General features: G+C 33.2%; 1 protein-coding gene across 1 annotated transcript in view; it reads left to right on the forward strand.

Moving 5' to 3' along the window:
• The window catches only part of LOC127711252 (uncharacterized), a 77,447-nt gene that overhangs the window by 56,936 nt on the left and 972 nt on the right, over positions 1 to 19,539 (forward strand). The window contains exons 2-8 of the mRNA XM_052217246.1: positions 10,962 to 11,147; positions 13,058 to 13,093; positions 14,192 to 14,352; positions 14,654 to 15,112; positions 15,720 to 15,786; positions 17,135 to 17,287; positions 17,893 to 18,053. Coding sequence (XP_052073206.1) covers positions 10,962 to 11,147; positions 13,058 to 13,093; positions 14,192 to 14,352; positions 14,654 to 15,112; positions 15,720 to 15,786; positions 17,135 to 17,287; positions 17,893 to 18,053 — 1,223 coding nt within the window. The remainder of the gene's footprint in view (positions 1 to 10,961; positions 11,148 to 13,057; positions 13,094 to 14,191; positions 14,353 to 14,653; positions 15,113 to 15,719; positions 15,787 to 17,134; positions 17,288 to 17,892; positions 18,054 to 19,539) is intronic.

A 19,539-nucleotide genomic window follows, 5' to 3' on the forward strand; every position in this document is an offset into this window, starting at 1 on the left:
AAATCCTCATTTAAGGGCAATAACTCCTATAAAGGGTCACAGTCTTCTTAACTATGTCGGCAAAATTTGACTTGTTAGTAGATCTTGACTTGCTGATCAAACGCTAAAAAAAACCCAGGTGAAAATCGTCTTTAAGGTGGTATGAGAGTATAGATTATAAATGACAGAATTTGTTCAGTCTTTGCCAAAACGTAGTATATATTGTGAAATGTTCAAAAATATAATAAATATGATAGGTCACCGAGCATTTTCTCAAGCTACAGGTTGTGAAAAAATGACACATTTTGTATGGATTATACGGGAAAAAAACAGCATTATGTGATCAGAAGCTAAACTTAATGATAGAATTGAAAACAAAATGCGAGAAGATAGCTTTTAGAAAATGCCTTGAGAATATCAATAGATAAGATAGGGTCACCGTGCGTTTTTTCCTGCTAAAATTTAAATTAGCAAAAGTTTGTGTAGACTCTTTCAGAAAATGCAATATCTCAGAGTTATCTCCCCTAAAAATGCCAATTTAAAAGCATTAAAAATAAAAGAAAATAAAATCTACGCTTGTAAAAATATTAATATCTATATGTTCAAATCTCATAAATATGTTTTTTTAAATGAAATAAATACAATCCAAGAATGCGAAAGACACTACATTAAAGGGCAATAACTCCAATAAGAAGTCGCCATCGTATTGTCTTTATTGTAGATTTAAGATATAAGGCAAAAAATGCCAAACAAAATGGTCAAAATCATCATCAAAGGACATTAACTGTAATAAGGAGACGATTAGCGATTTCGACCATGTTGTCTCATTTGTAGAACTGATCTTGCTGATCATCATAAAGTTTTTTTCTGTACTATTATAATTTTCAAGATAGTAGGCAAAAAAGAAAATAAACGCTAAAATTTTTCATTTAAGGACAATGAATCCTATAATAAATGGGAAATGAGTCCATGGGACACAGATAATGCCCCCGTTTGCATAAAACTTCATAAAGGGAAACTTAAGACGGAAAAAGTGGCACTACCCAAATTTGTACTTGATCTAACTTCTGTTGTAATAAGCATTGTGTATAAGTTTCATAACATTTGCTTGAGGCAAACTTAAGTTAGAAAACAAAAACAATAAAGTCAGCATTTTCCCCATTTATAAAGGGGCATAACAGGAAAAGTGAGGCCACCAAAATTCACACGTGACTTGTGTTTTGTGGTAATACACATTGCACAGAAGTTTCATACCATTTGTTTTAAGCAAACTAAAGTTAAAGAACGGGAATAAAAAATTCAGCAGTTTTTTTTATTTGCAAAGGGGCATAACTCTAGAACAGTAAAAGTGACGCCACCAAAGTTCAAACTTGATCTGGGTTATGTGGTAATAAGCATTGTGTTTAAGTTTAAGTTAAATTGGGTTGAGGCAAACTATAGTTAGAGAATGGAAACCAATTTTGGGACGTATAGATGAGCCATAAAGGACGTCAACTTGAGCTAAACCGACCAAGGTAGAAATGTATTCTTTTTTTTTGTTATCGTCTTGATAGTACGCTTTTTAAATCATTTTCGAAGTTTCTCTCTGACCATTTATGTTTTCAAGATTAGCAACAACAAAAAAAAAAAACAAACAAAAAAAACCAAACACAAATCAAAATAGTTTCAGTTATGGGCAATATGTCTAATATTAAAGGAGTCGTCCGATAGTTTAAGTAAAACGTTCTTCACATTCTTAACACTTAATCTCTGTCAGATATTCTTAATAAAAATTTCTAATTTTAAGGGTTTTGATATACAAATAAGTTTAAATTGTATTTTACGACTTTGTATTCTATGTTAACCATTGCAGTCATATTTGGCGACCGGTGAGTTCATCGGGATCCTGCTTGCTTCCAGATTCTCATTACTAAAGGATAGTGAAGCCAAATTTACTATGATATTGGGCTGGTAGTTTCAGTGGGATAATTGTAACGTTATATATATGGTGATCGATCATTTCATTTTCGGGTTGTGGTAGGTGGGTGTATGGGCCATGCGAATTTATTTTCGGATGGAATATTCATTGTTTTTTTTAGCAAATTTTCCTTTTCAAGTTATTACCATGTATTATATCATTCATTTTCAAATTCTCCGAGGCCCCCTTCCCCTCCATTCATAAAGTGAGTATGGTCTGTATTTAACTCCAAAAAGGGCATGGTGTTTCGAAGTTCAAAATTAAACCTGCAAAAAATACTAGTATACACATTTTTATATCGGACATAAAGCAAAATCAGCGGACAAAAAGCAAAACGGACCAAAAGCAACGGACAAAAAGCAAAAGTGTCGGACAAAAAGCAAAATTATCGGACAAAAAGCAAAACGGACAAAAAGCAACGGACAAAAAGCAAAAGTGTCGGACAAAAAGCAAAATTATCGGACAAAAAGCAAAACGGACAAAAAGCAACGGACAAAAAGCAAAATTATCGGACAAAAAGCAAAAACGGACAAAAAGCAAATTGCGGACAAAAAGCACCTTATCACTCTACAAAAATCGGGGTGATGGTATATGCTATAAACAGATAATTCCCAACTAGTGACACCAGTTATTACAAGGATAATATTTACGCAAGAGGGCCCACATGTAACCCTAATAGAAACGGTTACAAATATGTCTCTACGCGACAAAAAAAAAGTGCAGTATTTCGGGTTTAAAGTGAAAGTAAGCTACGATAAGTTCTTACAGGATAAACAGCTTATTATTGCTGGCATATACTATATGATTACGAGTTTTCTTTAAGGTTCAGGATTAAACTATGTTAATAGAAATTGTCATGACAGTGTCGAAATAAAAAAAGAAATAATAAAGAAACGAAATAGATTTTGGTTACTTCTGGTCATCTTATTCATATGTTGACTTTGGCTACCTCTGGTCACCTTACACAGATACTGACGTAAGATCATTATTGTCACCTAACTCAGATATTGACTTCGGTTTTCTATGGTCACCTTACACATATTTTTAATTTGATGCCCTCTGTTCTCTTGATACAGATGTTGACACTGGTGACACAGATATTGATTTTGGTTACCTCTGTTCCACTTACCGATATATTGACTTTGCATGGTTACCTCTGGTCATCTTACACTGATGTTCTGATCACTTAACACATATATATATATATCTAATTTGGTTACCTCTAGTCACCTTACACAAATATTGACTTTAGTTACATTTAGTCACTTGCCACAAATATTTACATTGGTTACCTCTGATCACCTAACACATATATTGACTTGGTTACCTCTGGTCATCTTGCACAAATATTCACTTTGGTTACCTCTGATCACCCTTCACAGGTATTCATATGGTTAACTCTAGTCACCTTGCACATGTATTGACTTTGGTTACCTCTGGTAACCTTGCACATATATTGATTATGTTTACTCCTGGTCATCTTATGATGATGTTCTGGTTCTTTGTATACATGTATTGACTGTGGTAACCTCTGATCACCTTATTAACATAGATGTTAACTTAGTTACCCAATATCACCTTGCACATATATTGACTTATTTACCTCTGATCACTATACACAGATATAGGCTATAATTACCTCTGTTCACCTAACGCTGATGTTCTGTTCACTTTAAAGACATACATATAATTTGGTTACCTCTTGTCACTTTACACATATATTGACTTTGGTGCTATCTAGTCACTGAACACAGATTTTGTTACCTCTGGTCACCTAACACAGATATTTAATATGGTTACCTCTGGTCACCTGACAATGATGTTCTGGTCACATTACACAGATATTTGATTTGGTTGTCACTGATCACCTGGCAGATATGGACGTTGGTTACATCTGGTCATCTTGCAAAGATATTGATTATGTTTACCTCGGGTCACCTTACAATTATGCTCAGTCTGGTCACAATACACAATTATTCAATTTGGTTACTTCTGGTCACCTAACAAATATATTTTGTCGTTGGTTACCTCTGATCATCTTACACATATATTCACTTTGGTTACCTCTGGTAATCCTTACACAGATATTCACTTTGGTTACCTTTGGTCACCTCACACATATATAGACGTTGGTTACCTCTGGTCACCTTGTACATATATTGGCTATGTTTACCCCTGGTCACCTTACAATGCAGTTCTGGTCACGTTATACAGATATTTGATTTGATTACTTCTGGTCCCCTAACACATATATGTAGGACTCTAAAGTGCGATGGGGACGCTAAAGTACGATGGTCACGCTAAAGTGCGATGGTCTGCGCTAAAGTGCGATGCCTCCATACGCTAAAGTCCGATGTTCCGCGAAAGTATAGACGTAAGAAACGCAGTTAGATTATGACGTTAACAGTCGTTTATACAAACCCAAAATGTACATACCGAAAGATAAATTAAGAATATTTGATTAACAACTTTTAAACCAAATGTCCATGACTTAACTAGTTTAAACTTAACCACGCTTTGTCGGCTGAAGCAAACGCGTTTTTTTTGGGGGTGCTGAAAGAAGGACATGTATGCTGCAGTCGACCATTTTACTATATAGATACAAAATAGTATACGCATTAAGTATTCTGTATCCTTCTTCTATTTGAATCAAACGGATACATTTAATTCATTGTTTACGTTGCAGTTTACTTTGCGTTCCCCGTTAAAATATTGTCGATTTTATTGAAAAGTAACGTCAGTAAAATAAAGGTACATGTTTTTAAGCGTAAATTATAAACTGTCGGCTAAAACATTAGTTTGTACATTGTAGGAAAATATAACATGTATTTGTGCTCGCTACGAAAAAAGAGAAAGCTCGGCGAACATCGCCTTTCTCTTGCATTTAAATTAAAGCTTATACAAATAAATGTTACATGTTCCAACAATGAACGAATTTTGTATTTGTAATTTACAATGACAATGACGACTGTAAGGGGAGGTGTTCACAATTAGTGATAGACTGTGTGAACGGCAAGCAACACCAATTATCCAAATATTTAATACGCCCGAATTGTTAAAAAAAAAAAACATTTACAGGAAATATAGTATTTTGTGACATCTAAAAGACTTTTTAGCAATTATTACCTGGTCGGTCTTCTAAATTTAGAAACCATCACGTTAGCCTACCGGTAAATTATAAAGCCTGTCACATATGTTATACCTGAGCATACTAGCTTTTGAAAAAAAATACTATTTTTAACATCCATGTACTTTAAGGTTTTAAGCCCTAGAAGCTTACCTTATTCGTCCATCGCACTTTAGCGTGATATACCATCATACTTTAGCAAACAAACAACCATCGCACTTTAGCGTGAGACACCATCGTACTTTAGCGAAGACCATCGCACTTTAGAGTACCATCGCACTTTAGAGTCCTACACATATATTGACGTTATTTAACTCTGGTCATCTTAAATATTGACTTTGGTTTCCTAAGGCAACCTTATTTACACATAGACTTTGGTTTCCTCTGGCCACCTTATTTACACATATGTTGAATTTGTTTACCTCTGCATTCATATAAGAAATATATATTTGGTTACTTCTGGTCACCTTACACATATGTTTCCTTTGGTTACCTCTGGTCACCTTGAGCATATATTGTCTATCATGACCTATGGTCACCTTACAATAATGTTCTGGTCACATTTCACAGATATTTAATTTAGTTATCTCTTGTCATCATGGTCCCACAACTCATATTTTGACTTCGGTTTTCTCTAATCACCTTTCACATATGTTTGGTTTTGTTCCTTCTGTTCTCTTAATATATATGTTGACTTTGGTGACACAGGTATTGACAATGAGTACCCCTTATCACCTTACATTTATATTGACTTTGATTATCCCAGGTCCCTTAACAAGGATATTGACAATGACTATCCTTGGTCACCTATCCCATATATTTATTTTGGACACCTCTGGTCACTTAACACATATATTGACTATGGTAACCTCTGGTCACCTTACACAGATCTTGACTTTGGTTACCTCTAGTCACCTTACTTACACTGATGTTGACTTTTGTAACCTCTAGTTTCTAACAAAGATGTTGACTTTGGTTACATCGTGTCACCTGACACAAATATTAACGTTGGTTACATTTGGTCACCTGACACAGATATTAACTTTCGTTACCTCTGGTCATCTTACTTACACTGATGTTGACTTTAGTTACCTCTAGTTTCTAACAAAGATTTTGACTTTAGTTACCTCTGGTCACCTTACACAGATATTTACTTTGATGACCTCTGGTAATCTTCCACAGATATCCTGATAATGTGCTGGTTTTTTAAAATATGCTGATTTTACACACCTCTGTCCTGGTTCTGTTCTTTTTTGTAAAAAGGGGCAAATATTGAAGATCACTGATACAGAAATAATTGTAAATTTGGCGAAATTTGTTTCTATTTATCGGCGCAAATTAAACCTTCGGAAAAATTAAGAATGGCGCAATTGATACCTTTTCGAAACTGTAATTGCCGCAAATTGATTCTGGTCGACATTTTATGAACATAACAGTGTAACCTGGTTAAGCATTGGTGATGAGGGATAGCCAAGTTAACGATAAACTGGGGGTAAACAAAGTCAATATCTGTGTTTAAAAAGTCAATAAATGCGTGTATATGGTAACCAGAGGTAACGTTGTTAGTATCAGTGTTAGGTGACCAGAAGTAACCGTTGTTAATATCCGTGTATGGTGATCATAGGTAACCAAAGTAAATATTTGTGTAAGGAGATCAGAAGTTACAAAGTCAATATCTGCATGTGTACGGTGGTCAGAGGTAACAGAAGTCAATATATGTGTAACGTGACCAGAGGTAACAAAAATCAATCTCTGCGTAAGGTGACAAGAGGTGACAAAATTCGATCTATTTATGACGACAGGGGTAAGCATTTGAAGTCATATCTATGAAAGGATGACCAGAGGTTTCCAAAGTCAAAATATCTATGTGTGAAGTGACCAGAGGTAACCAAAATCAACTTCTTTGTAAGGTGACCAGAGTTAAGAAGAGTGAATATCTGCATGTGTAGGGTGACCACAGGTAACCAAAGCTAATACATCTGCACGTGTGAGGTGACCACAGGTAACCAAAGTCCATATCTTTGCCAGGTGACCAGAGGTAACCAAATCCAATATCTGGAAGTATATGGTGATGATAGGTTACCAGAGTAAACCAAAGTCACTATCTGTGTAAGGTGCCAAAGGGAGATATGTGTATAGGATGAACAAATGTAACGGAATTCTATCTATGTAGGATACTAGGTGGAATCATTTGAAAGCATATTTCTGGAAGGGTGACAAGAGGTCACTTCAAACATTCAGGGGCATTTCTTAAACAAGTAACCTTCAAAATTACATTTACGTACAAATTATGTTAAAAACGATGCTATTTTAAATATTACTTATATAAGTAACTTTTGCAAATATTATTTTTATAGGTGTCTATTAATACAGATTATACTAGCTTTAACAAATTTTCACAGACATCTGGTTATTTTTCCCATGAAGTATAAAAATTATTTCTCCTGAAACACTAATTGAATATCTGACGCACTTATGTTTCATATTGACGCTTCTGGGTCAAATATTGGTCTATTGGGATTATTAAATATCATTTTCCTTGAATATCTTAAAGGCAGACAGATATAAATAGATGGAAACTAGTGATTTCAGTAAGACTTAAAGTTGTTTGTATTTTGTATTAAAAACCAATTACATGTGTTCCTTAAATAATTGTAATTACTATTTTTTCATGTATAAAATAACTTATACAAGTAACATTTTTGTCATTATTTTTAGAGTAACATTTTATCTCCATACTCATCTCAAATTTAATAAATACTTAATCTTATGTAATAAAATGATGTAAAAGTTCATAATGCTACATTTGAGTCGATGCTTCTGTTAAGATTTAAAATAACTTTATTGAGTAATTTGATAATTTAAAAAGATAAAAATTACCTATATAAGTAACTAAAAAATGACTTGTTTAAGTAACGCCCCTGACTGATGAACGACCAAACAATATATTTATGCAATGTCTGTCTGTCCATCTATCTTTGTCCAACAAACATTTACATTACTGTTTTCCCAAAAAATAATGAACAGGATGAGTTCATATTTGGTGAGTTGTTTGATATTGATGAACTGTGATGTGTGAGTATTTTTCTTATCTGTCATATACCTGTTTCCTGTTTGCTTATATATTTCAGTATCATGTGAGTATGTTGAATGAACACAAATTTTCCATGACTTCTATCGGTAGTGCTGCTGTACAGAATGACTTCATACTTGGTTAGCGGCTTAACCATGATGAGTTGTGTCTGCAATTTTGGTTTTGTCAAAATCTGTATATACTTTTTATTTCGGATACTTTGAATTTGGAATTGTCATGTGCTTAGAAAAACATCTGATTTATTCTTGTTTTATATAGAATGAATCACTTTGTATCTATTAAACTTATGATTTGTAATATTAAAAAGCTGAAAACTCATATTTTAAAGTACAGAAAATTTTATATAAAATTAATATGATATAGATATCAACCAAAAACATCTTCTAAAAACATTTTGAAAACAGTTTGCAGGCACTTAGAAAATATCCCAAAAATAATTTTATGACATTTTTTGATATTCATAATGTTTTTTTAACGTTTACAAAATATTTTAAGAACATATTTGTGAAAGGATTATCAGAATGTTTTATATGCCATTGCTTTTTACATTATTGTGATATTTCGTGATACTATTTTAATTATATTGTGCCAATATTTTAGGAAATATATTTAAAAATGTTTTTGCGATATTTTTTCCGCCATACACTCAGTCTATTGTTTCCAAAAATAGTACTGTGAAAGTACTTTTATTCGTGGGCATCAATTTTTGTGGCTTGAGCAAAAGTTACAATCGAGTGAAGAATTTGAAGCCATCAGAAACTTGAAAATAGTCAAGTGTTGTTTTGTAATGACTAGTATGTTTGTTTAAGCTGGTTTAAAGAGAATTAGTGATAGCTATCTCCTTATAATTTCTTTTTTCCATATTCACACATAATTTCAAAGTAGTATACATTAAGCTGCATTTTTTTCATATTTGGTTATATAGTGCCTTTTATAGCCTACTATACGATATGGGTTTTGGTCATTTTCGAAGGTCGTTCAATGTTCATATTGGCAATTATACAACATGTCGTTAATTTCATATTTAAATGCGTTTAAAAATTATGTGAAATGCTTATTGAAGTTATATTGTATAAAAAAACAAGTAGTATCTTTAAAAAAAGATATCTGACGCATTCAAACGTGAGCACAGAGTTAAAAACAAACCATGAATCTTTATCAGGTTTTTTTATTATAGTTAAAACATTGCACACAATTTGTCGGGTAAAGCCTGGCGATTCTAAATTTTGAGTATATGCGCTTTTCTCTAAAGAATTGAAATATATACTGTACTCAACTAAATGTATATATAAGTATTCTTTCAGAGATAAAGAAGTACCTAGTTGTGAAATAGACATGAACATAAGATATTATTAGGTTCCAATCTGTAATGAATAACAAATTTGAAACAGTTTAGAACCATAGGGAAAGGTCAATTATAACAATATGTCAAGCACAAACTTAACAATTGTAGAGACATAACCTATTTTTGGTGTGTATATCAGGGACAGACGGACGTTAAAGGGAAATGATCTAGTTACATCTTTTGACAAGTAATTAAATTTGCGATATATGAATTTTGACATTCTTTATTTCAAGTATAATATTTTGTACTCTTTGAGATTATTATTGCGCCTTGGAAGTTTTAGACTGCACTTGCAATCACACAAAGTCAATAAAATATATATGTATAGCACTCGAGCTATTAATAGCCTAATTGATCTGCATTAGCTTCAATGGTAAATCTAATATTAATGATTCTGTCAGTGAAATTTACCTACTCATGTATATCAAAATCCCAACGATTTGACAGTGGTGATAATGACACCTTCTTTACTTAAATTTATTTTATTGATCCAGATAATTTCATTTTAAGTTTGAATTTATCATGATCATGTCCGTAATGTTTTCCTTCAATTGCAGCATATATCGTTTGGTGGATTTGTTCAATTCCAAAATATTGTCCAATCAGAGTAACGATTGTTGACATGAATGCCAGTACAATAGTAAAGCGTCCTAGCTTACGTCACTTATATATATATACAGCAAGTTTATTGTTATCTGTTTGGCATTAAATTAATATGTAAGATCCATTTTTTACATCTGGTGATCAATTTATTTGGCAATCGCCAATGGCAGTCAGCAGGGTTTAAGAACATCAGTTGTTCGACCTGTTAGTCAAATGCGTTTTGTTAAAATATACTTTTTCACTTTTTTTGGTCTTTTGGAAAATGTTGTTTGTGCTGTATTTAGATCCCTCTACCAAGAAATTTGTTTTGCATGCACATGTATAAAAATTACGGTTTTTATCCAACGCAATCATAGGTTTGAACGTTGTTTTCAATTTAGACTTGTTTATATTTTTTCGTTTGGGCTTGTATTATATTTGCCTTCGGGTTTATATGATCCGTTCATCCTATTTTGACTCTTTCAAAATTCAAGAGTCTATCCTAAATTGAGGTAAATTATATGGCCTTCCAAATACCGTTTCGATTCCTATCATCACTGAAGATACATTAATTGTCGAAATCCGGATATGGTGTCCAAATTTTGCACCTCAAGTTTGCGGTATACCATCTTTTCCGCAAGCTTATTGTTTTCTGTTTGGTAATAAATTAATAATAAGATCTATTTTGTTACATCTTGTGATCCGTTTATTTGGCAATCGCCAATGGCACTCAGCAGGGTTTAAGAACATCAGTTGTTCGACCTGCTAGTCAAATGCGTTTTGTTAAAATATACATTTTCACTCATTTGGTCTGATATATATATATATGTGTCAGTTATTTGCTACTTTATAACTTTGTTCTTTCTTCCTGTTGCAGTCAAAATAAGATCGGCTGGTATTGGTTCTGCTGCATCTGGTACAAACTCAGCGGTAATCTTTCCCGCAATTAACCAATCTGTTACTACGACAAGACCTGCTACAGAAGGGAAACATCACAATAATATCGAAAATAAATTGAATATCGGGTCAAGTGCACTTGGGAAAAATCCTGTAAACTTTATAGGTAAAAATATATAATATATGTGATTTCATTGACCAAACATTCGAATTCCTACCAAATGCATATTACAGAGATTTCTTAAGATATCTTTTCTATAGTTTGTCCTCTTCTCGTCTTTCCCTTTTTGTAATAGTTCCTCTTAGTTATGCATTTTTTTTACTTTTTGTTATACATTAAAGTAATAACCTTCTGTTATGTCCAATTATTATACATCTGTCCTTTTTAATTTCATCAAATTTTTCGAAGGCCGTATACTTCTCTTTAGACATGTAAGACGGAATATACGTAAAATTCATAATCAAAACATCATTACATTCTAACTGAATATAACTTGTTAAAGTCATATGAATTTTTTTTTACTTTCAAAGAAGTGACCATGAACTTTTTTTTAAAAGAAAATCCTTTCTGTTATAAAAATCTTCATAAATGTACCAATATGAATTATTGCCTTCGCAGACACTAATTCGCTGATATTTTCCCGTATGCGGTGACCTTGACTACGAGACCTCTCGTTATAACTTCGGCCACCGCACAGCGCAAGCGCGAGGGGAAAACCGTGATGAAAAAATGTAAAGAAACGTGCTCTGGAAGGTAAATAGTAATAACAGATTCTTAAAGAACATTTAATACAACAAATCATTTAACAACTGTTAAGGAACTTTATTTAACAAATGGGAACGCATGGAAAATATAAAAAAGACAGATGTCATGGCTCTTTCAATTCACTTATTTGTCACGTGTTCCACATGCTCTGTTTTTATTGTTTATCAATGTCACGATCCGGTAAACATCGGCTAAAAAACTCGAAAGTTAATTAGCTTGCGATCAATAAGCACTAAATGAAATATCATTTGTCGATCATACATTATAGATTCGTAGTAAATATAAAAAAAACGTGTATACAAGACTTAGTTTTACATATGCATGCATTGGTTCAATAATTCAGATATTAAACTTTAAAATTTCAAGAAACTCGTTTCATGTGATTTTAAAAAAAAGGAAGAAGAACAAACGCAACTTTCATAATTGACAATTCGAAGAGAACGCGACAAAATCACAAAATCATGGCAAAAAAAATGAGAACGCGACAAAATCACAAAATCATGGCAAAAAAAATGAAAACGCGGAAAAAACAAAACAACAGTCTACAAAACACTACACTGAAAACCAAAGACTGAGCAACACGAACCCAACCAAAATCATGCAGATCATCAACAACAGAAAACAATTATATATATATATATATATAAATATATGTGTGTGATTTGGCGGCATGGTAATTAGCATTATCATCCTTTACGACAGATAAAATAGCTGATCTGAAAGGTACACCATCTACTTGCCACTATACATCATGTACTGTGTTACAACCCTAGATAAAGCCGATGAGGAAAGGCATTACATCGACCACCGAAAGCTATATTTTTTTTATGTAGCCTAGGTGGTCGAGTGGTCTAGGGCGCTGGACACGGTGCAAGCGGTTTTGCCACGATGTCACAGAAGCAAGGGTTCGAACCCCACTGAGGGAAGAATGTTTATTTTGTGTTACAGATCTAACATTGTTGGGCTAAATTTGAGACGAATTATATTGTTAAAATTATTGACACTGACGAAGGCTATTTGTTAATCCGAAATATTTGTCAACACGATTTTATAACATCATCTTCGTATATTTTACATCTTCTATTAGTACCGTTGTGCAAATCTTTAGACTTATATATTGTTTTCCTTATCTGCGCAGTATCGCCTATTCTAGACGACCCGTTACATATTAAATTTTCTGGTTGGTCCTTTTTATAGACTTCTATATAAATATATATATATTTGTCTAGCGAGTTTCAGAAACACGTTATAACAATTTACATATAGAGGACTATAGTCGTTATCATAATGATTTATTACGTGAATTCCAGATTTTGGTTATGGCAATAAAAGACCTGACTCTAAAGGTATGTTTTGAATGTTATCGTTTGACTAACTAAGGGAATCGAAGACTTGGTTGCATGTTCTATGTTTCAGAGACACCAATTAACAAATGCTTCGGGTTTTTGTTGAACTTTTTTATATGGACAGGTGTAAAAATGATTTCTAAAGATGCATGAAAGGCCTTTAATACGACTGGCCGGGACCGTCGTCCCATAGTCACAGCCAGTCATGAAATATGTCGTTAGACGTCAGAACAATATCGGTCTAAGTATGATCCAACTTTTCAACGACCATACATTTAGGTTTTATTAATTTTTAGTAAAACAGGACCAAGTTTAATGTCCTAATCTTTCATTAGCTCATAACACAATGTAACATTCGTCAGAAACAAAGTACATAAGTTTGCATAAAATATAAAATTGAGAATGGAAATGGGGAATGTGCCAAAGAGACAACAACCCGACCATGCAGCAGACAACAGCCGAAGGCCACCAATGGGTCTTCAATGCAGCGAGAAACTCCCGCACCCGGAGGCGTCCTTCAGCTGGCCCCTAAACAAATATGTATACTAGTTCAGTGATAATGGACGTCATACTAAACTCCAAATTATACAAAAGAAACTAAAATTAAAAATGATACAAGACTAACAAAGGCCAGAGGCTCCTGACTTGGGACAGGCGCAAAAATGCGGCGGGGTTAAACATGTTTTTTGAGATCTCAACCCTCCCCCTATATCTCTAGCCAATGTACAAAAACAAACGTACAACAGTACGCACAGTAAAACTCAGTTTAAGAGAAGTCCGAGTCCGATGTCATAATAGGAAAGATATCTGTTTAAATTGGCAAGTAGATGTAAATCAATATACTCTTGAAATAAATGAAATATTGGTGGTATTGAATTAGATACTTCTTACGATTTCTTATGCTTTCATTTATTTATAAACTCCTCTATGAAAAAATACCATTAAATAATCAGACTTCTACCCATTTTTTATACAGAAATGTTGTTTATCTATATCAGATATTGCCATAATCTGTTCACTTACTACATATGAGGCAAAGATTACAAATAATTCCTCTAAGCAAGTTAAATAAAACTTTGTGTTTTTCTTTTATGCTAGATGGTGATTGCAGATACTTTGATAATGAGAATATTACTGCAACAAATTTCGTCACATTTAATACTGGCCTCGGAACATCAGTGCGCTTTTATGAACAACGAAAGAACCTAATTGTCGAAGCTTTACTAAAGTCTGAAGCAGATGTTATGTGTTTAAATGAAGTATGTTGAAACGTTGTGCTGAAAATTAAAATATCTTAAGTTATACATACATTGTATTTAAGACCTAAACTGATTTTTGTTTAAATTTTTAAGTGAACGGTTAAAAATAAAAAGTTCCTTTCCACAATAATTTATTAGTATAGTCTTTACAATGAAAAGGAAAAGAATATGAAACGGGATGGTTACATATAATTGTGTGTTCATAGTCCAGTAGCAAATATGCATATACATCTTCATAGGTCAACTGTCAGCTCCAAAATTTTTCTTTATCATTATTAAATTAGACATTTTTTAAATTCAGGTATGGTATGTTGATGATTTGATTATGTTACAACAAGCCTTACAGAGTAAGTTTCCTCACTCATTCAGCACAGTTCACAATGACACTTCCATCATAATGGACCAACAAACATTAACTAAGCCTCCGTGCTTTTCTATAATTTTTCAAACAGTTTTTAAATGTTTTTTGACTCAATGTAATACATTCAGTAATAGGAGAGAACAAGCCGGGTGTTTGTTGCTTACTTGCAGTGCAGCTCGTTTGCTTTCTGAAGAATGTTTAACATGTGTTCTATTAAGCAGCACAAACACTACTGATGTAATTGCAAAGTGTGTCAATCCACCTCCATCTAGACAATTCAATGCAATGAATCTACCTGGACTTGTATTATTCAGCAAACTGCCATTGACTCAAAGAAAAATTCAGAACCTGATACCTGGTGTTAAACGACTTGTTCCTAGATGGGTGCTTTCGGCGGAGGTATATATTTGTTATACCTATGATAGCGCAGTGCAATCTATGGATTACGTTTTCGTTCCGTACGTCCTTCCTGTCAGGATTTCTGTTATGTTAAGAATATATGTTTTCTTTCAAATTTGCTTTCAAAAAATTTAAAACGAAATTAAGTTTTCGTGAATAAAAAGGCGTCAATAAGATGAAAAGCCAAACGACACGAATAACTTGGACTTTGAGGTATCATCTTACAGTCTTCAACAATAAAAAGATTACTTTACAATATGCAAGGCTCTCAATCGTTTCTATTCTAAAAATAATGGGGAAAAAATCAAACAGCAACTTCATAAGTTCTGCCATCAACATTTCAGTGCACCTGTCATGTATTTCTGTAATACACTAATCGAGATGTAATACACTAATCGAGATGCTAAGAACACCATACGTATATTTTGTCTATGTTCATTGCCAACGACAATTAATAGTGTCTGGATCATTAATTTTGATTTATCTACCTTGTACTAAAACGAAATGTAATAAAGCCGAGTGATACAAATGCTTATAAATCCAAAAATATCGATGTTTTTATTTTTTTAATTATGAGCATGCACATATAAAATATATGTATTTCTAGGTTGAAAAAGTGGGCAAAGTTGCTTGTACTCATTTTACAGCAGGACTTTCGATTACCTACGTTGATCGTAAGTTAACATGAACGATGAAATATGTGTTTTATTATAGAAACTAATTGCTGAGCATCATAATTCTACGAAAAACCGAGAGTTTTTACTAATTCATCCTGTGTGAAACGATCTCATTTTCCCAAAAAAACGCATGTCAAGACTCGTGTAATAATCTAATAGCCAACAATTTACGCCATTTAATTAACAATGAAATTGTGCTTTAATGCAAGTGCCAGTCTTTGTAAAAATCAGGCAATTTTGAAAAAAATCAAAACTTGACCGAAAAAAACCCACCGACCTAACCATCATATTTTGAAGTTTCCCTCATTCTGAATTAGAAATGGTAGGTCTTTCATTTGTGCGTGCCTGTTAATACAAGAAATCTCTTAGATAACTTTTGGTTAGAATGATAGCAAATTAAGGAGTTAGCTCCTCTTAATTGTTAATTTCTTGTGCATTTCAACCAAATTATATCTTGAATTACCAGAACAGGAAAAGGAAACGATGTACATTCGTGCACCATTATACATTTTGAACATAAATTAATGTCAACTTGAGTGGGTTTTTGTTTGTCATGTTTTCACCACTGCCTGATTCTTAGAGAATATTTTATCCTTTCTGTTTTTATAATATCATACAACATACCCCTTAATTTTTTATTACAAAAATTTAAGATGTAATATTTTCTATATATTGCTTAATATATATATATACATTACATGGTACGAGGGATATACGTCAATCAGACAGATATCCAACGACACAAAAAAAGAAGATATTTAAATCGATTCAATAACCATTCTATAGTATAAATAATGGATGATTTAGTATATTTGAACACTGTTCTTATTCTTAAATTGAAAATCCGTATAATAAGAAGAACAATTTCATATCCCCACTCTAGGAGTTGGGGCTAAATTGCATCTACTTTGTCCGTCCATCTTTCCGTCCGTCCGTCCGTTCGCTCAACACATATTTCTGTCACCCTTTTCTTAGATACTAATGAACAAAATAATTCATATTCGGTCAGCAGCTTGATAGTAATGAGTTGTAACGTGTTAGCAATTTTCGGACCTATGAAACAACTTCTTCCTATGCTTTGAACTTTTCGAAAGGTTGAACAAACTTTAAACAAATTTCGTCATACTTTTCTCAGGTACAGAATGGCTTCATATTTATTCTTCAGCTTGGCAGGAATGAGTTGTCACGTGTGAGCTCTTTTCAAATATATGTCAGACATCCACTTCTTATTTTCCGATACTTTGAATTACGGGTTAAGGTATGCTATCACGACAACGCATTCATTTCTGTATTGTTAAGCATTGACTACTAAGTATGTGATACAATCTTTTTTGTTTTTAAATAGCTGTTTTACCACCACTGTTTTCAAGCTTTGAAGAGGAAAATTTGAACAATACTTTACAACTGTTGGAATATTTTAAAACGGAAAAGCAATATGTATTGATGGGAGATTTCAATCAGTCCCCACCTCGGGCAAATATCACACCTTCATTTTCAGGTAGGTTTATGAGTCCTCACATATATTATATTTCAAATATTATGAATTACTCGACACAGATGATACAGCCTTTTGACATAACAGATTCGATGTGACATTGATAGAGTCAAGAGTTCGTTAATATTTTCACATATAAATGCATTTTAGGCAGATGTCCTAACTTACTGTGCATAACTGTTTGCCAAAGACTAACTTAGAATACGAACATATTAAAGTCAGGAAGGTCTTTCAGAGACCATTGATTAAGACGAAAAGATAAACGAAAGTGAAATACCTTTAAAGAACTTAATGCAGAAACCGTTTAAGGTGCAAACAGTGGCTCACTGAGAAGAATGATCGATTTTATATAGTATTGGACGAACGTATGGGAGATTACCATTTTTTGACAAAAGAAAGTCATGGTTGTTTTCTTTCGACCAAACAGCAAAAGCTAATACAGATTCTGAAACAGAAATAAAACCAAAAGAGCAAAAGAAAAGTGATCAAAACAAAAACAAATTCGTGACGACGTTCATTATGATTTCATCCATGAAAAATATTTATATGAATTGGTACACAAAAATACGATGTTTTAACTTATTTAACACAAGCTTATTCGGTTGTAGACAATTATAAAGAATTCATGGCAAATGGATTGTCTGACCCCTACGTTGATCATATCGGCCTACCAACTTTGGTTCCTGGTAATCTTTTCTCCAATTCCCAAAACAGAAATAAGATTCTGGATCACATCTTTCACAAAGGTTTCAATTTCCAGTCATCAGAGGTAATACGTATTTTTTTCTGTTAATACTTCGTTACACTGTCTTAATTTGTATTATGTTAATTCGAGTTAAGAAATAACAGTTTATTTAAAAAAACGAGCTTGTATATCTTTAATACAGATAGATTTGCCATCATTATAGAAAAAGGAGATGTAGTATGGTTACCAGAGAGACAACTATCCAACAGATACCAAAATACGTGGGTGTAAAAACTAATCAGCCTCAAGGCTTACATTTGGTACGACGGACGCGCGTTTCGTATGGAATAAAAACAGTTTGTAAACAACAATAGGTCACGTACGACCTTCAACAACGAGCAACACCCAAACCGTAAAGTAAACTAAAAAAGGCCCTGACATGACAAAATGTAAAACAATTCAAACGAGAGAAAAAAATATGACAGACATCAACCAATAGAAACTATGAATATAAATTTCACCTACAAATATGATATTCGGTTGTTCGTGATATTGTACTCGATCGTGTCTTAATGTACTGTTAATAATGTTGCTTTCATAAATCTACTCTGGAGGACAGTCACTTATATGAGAGTGTGGTACGGCGTGATTTCATATCAGCATGTCAAGTGCATGCTTTAAGTAACTGCGAGCATTGTTTGATACAGTGTTGTTTATTATTGTTTTGTTTATTTACCACAGGGGCCTCGTTGGCCGAGTAGATTAAGTAGTCGAACTACTGTATCACTAGCCTGTCAACATTGCGGTTGTGAGTTTGAATCCCGCACGTGGCAGGTGCGCTCGACTTCAATCTTAATTGACTAAGATTGTCAGTTTTCTTCTCGAAGATCGGTGGTTTTCTCAGGCCACTCCGTCTTCCTCCACCAATTAAAACTGACCGCCAAAAATACCACATAAGTGCTGATCGTGGCTTTTAAAACCATCTAATCAATCAATCAATCAATCAATCAATCAATTAATTATATTGCCATATATATTGTTATATAAAGACAAGTCAGGGTAGAGACGACAGCTTAAATGCTGTGTACAATACTTTTCAGATCAAGTGGTGTGATTTCTTATGTCAGCGTCCTTGCATCAGTTTTGAATAATATCGGAGATCGATTTGTTGATGGTTGTTTAATCAAATGTACTCTTTTTGATTCGTTTTTTCGTTTTGGGGAAATTTTATTTTAAGAGCTGTCCCGAAATGGCAGGAATTTTTATCCGGTCTCGGTTATAGTACAAGGCTTAGATTTTTTGTTAATATTTCGAATATTTGTCAGTGACAAATATTGAAACTTGTATCATACATTCCAAAATTCAAAAAATCATCTTTAAAATTCTCCATTCAATTGCTGCATGCATATTCCTGAAATTTGTTAAATACGTTAATATAAGGCCCAAAAAACCGAATATTTATGTATTGGACAGCTTTCGTTCTATCTTATTTTTTTATAGATTTTGTGTTTTAACAAATGAAGAAAGAGTAAAATTTTGTTAATTCTGTCTATAATAATTTGTAAAGTAG

Source organism: Mytilus californianus, unplaced genomic scaffold (assembly GCF_021869535.1).
Source record: "Mytilus californianus isolate M0D057914Y unplaced genomic scaffold, xbMytCali1.0.p SCAF_8, whole genome shotgun sequence".
Lineage (NCBI taxonomy): Eukaryota > Metazoa > Mollusca > Bivalvia > Mytilida > Mytilidae > Mytilus > Mytilus californianus.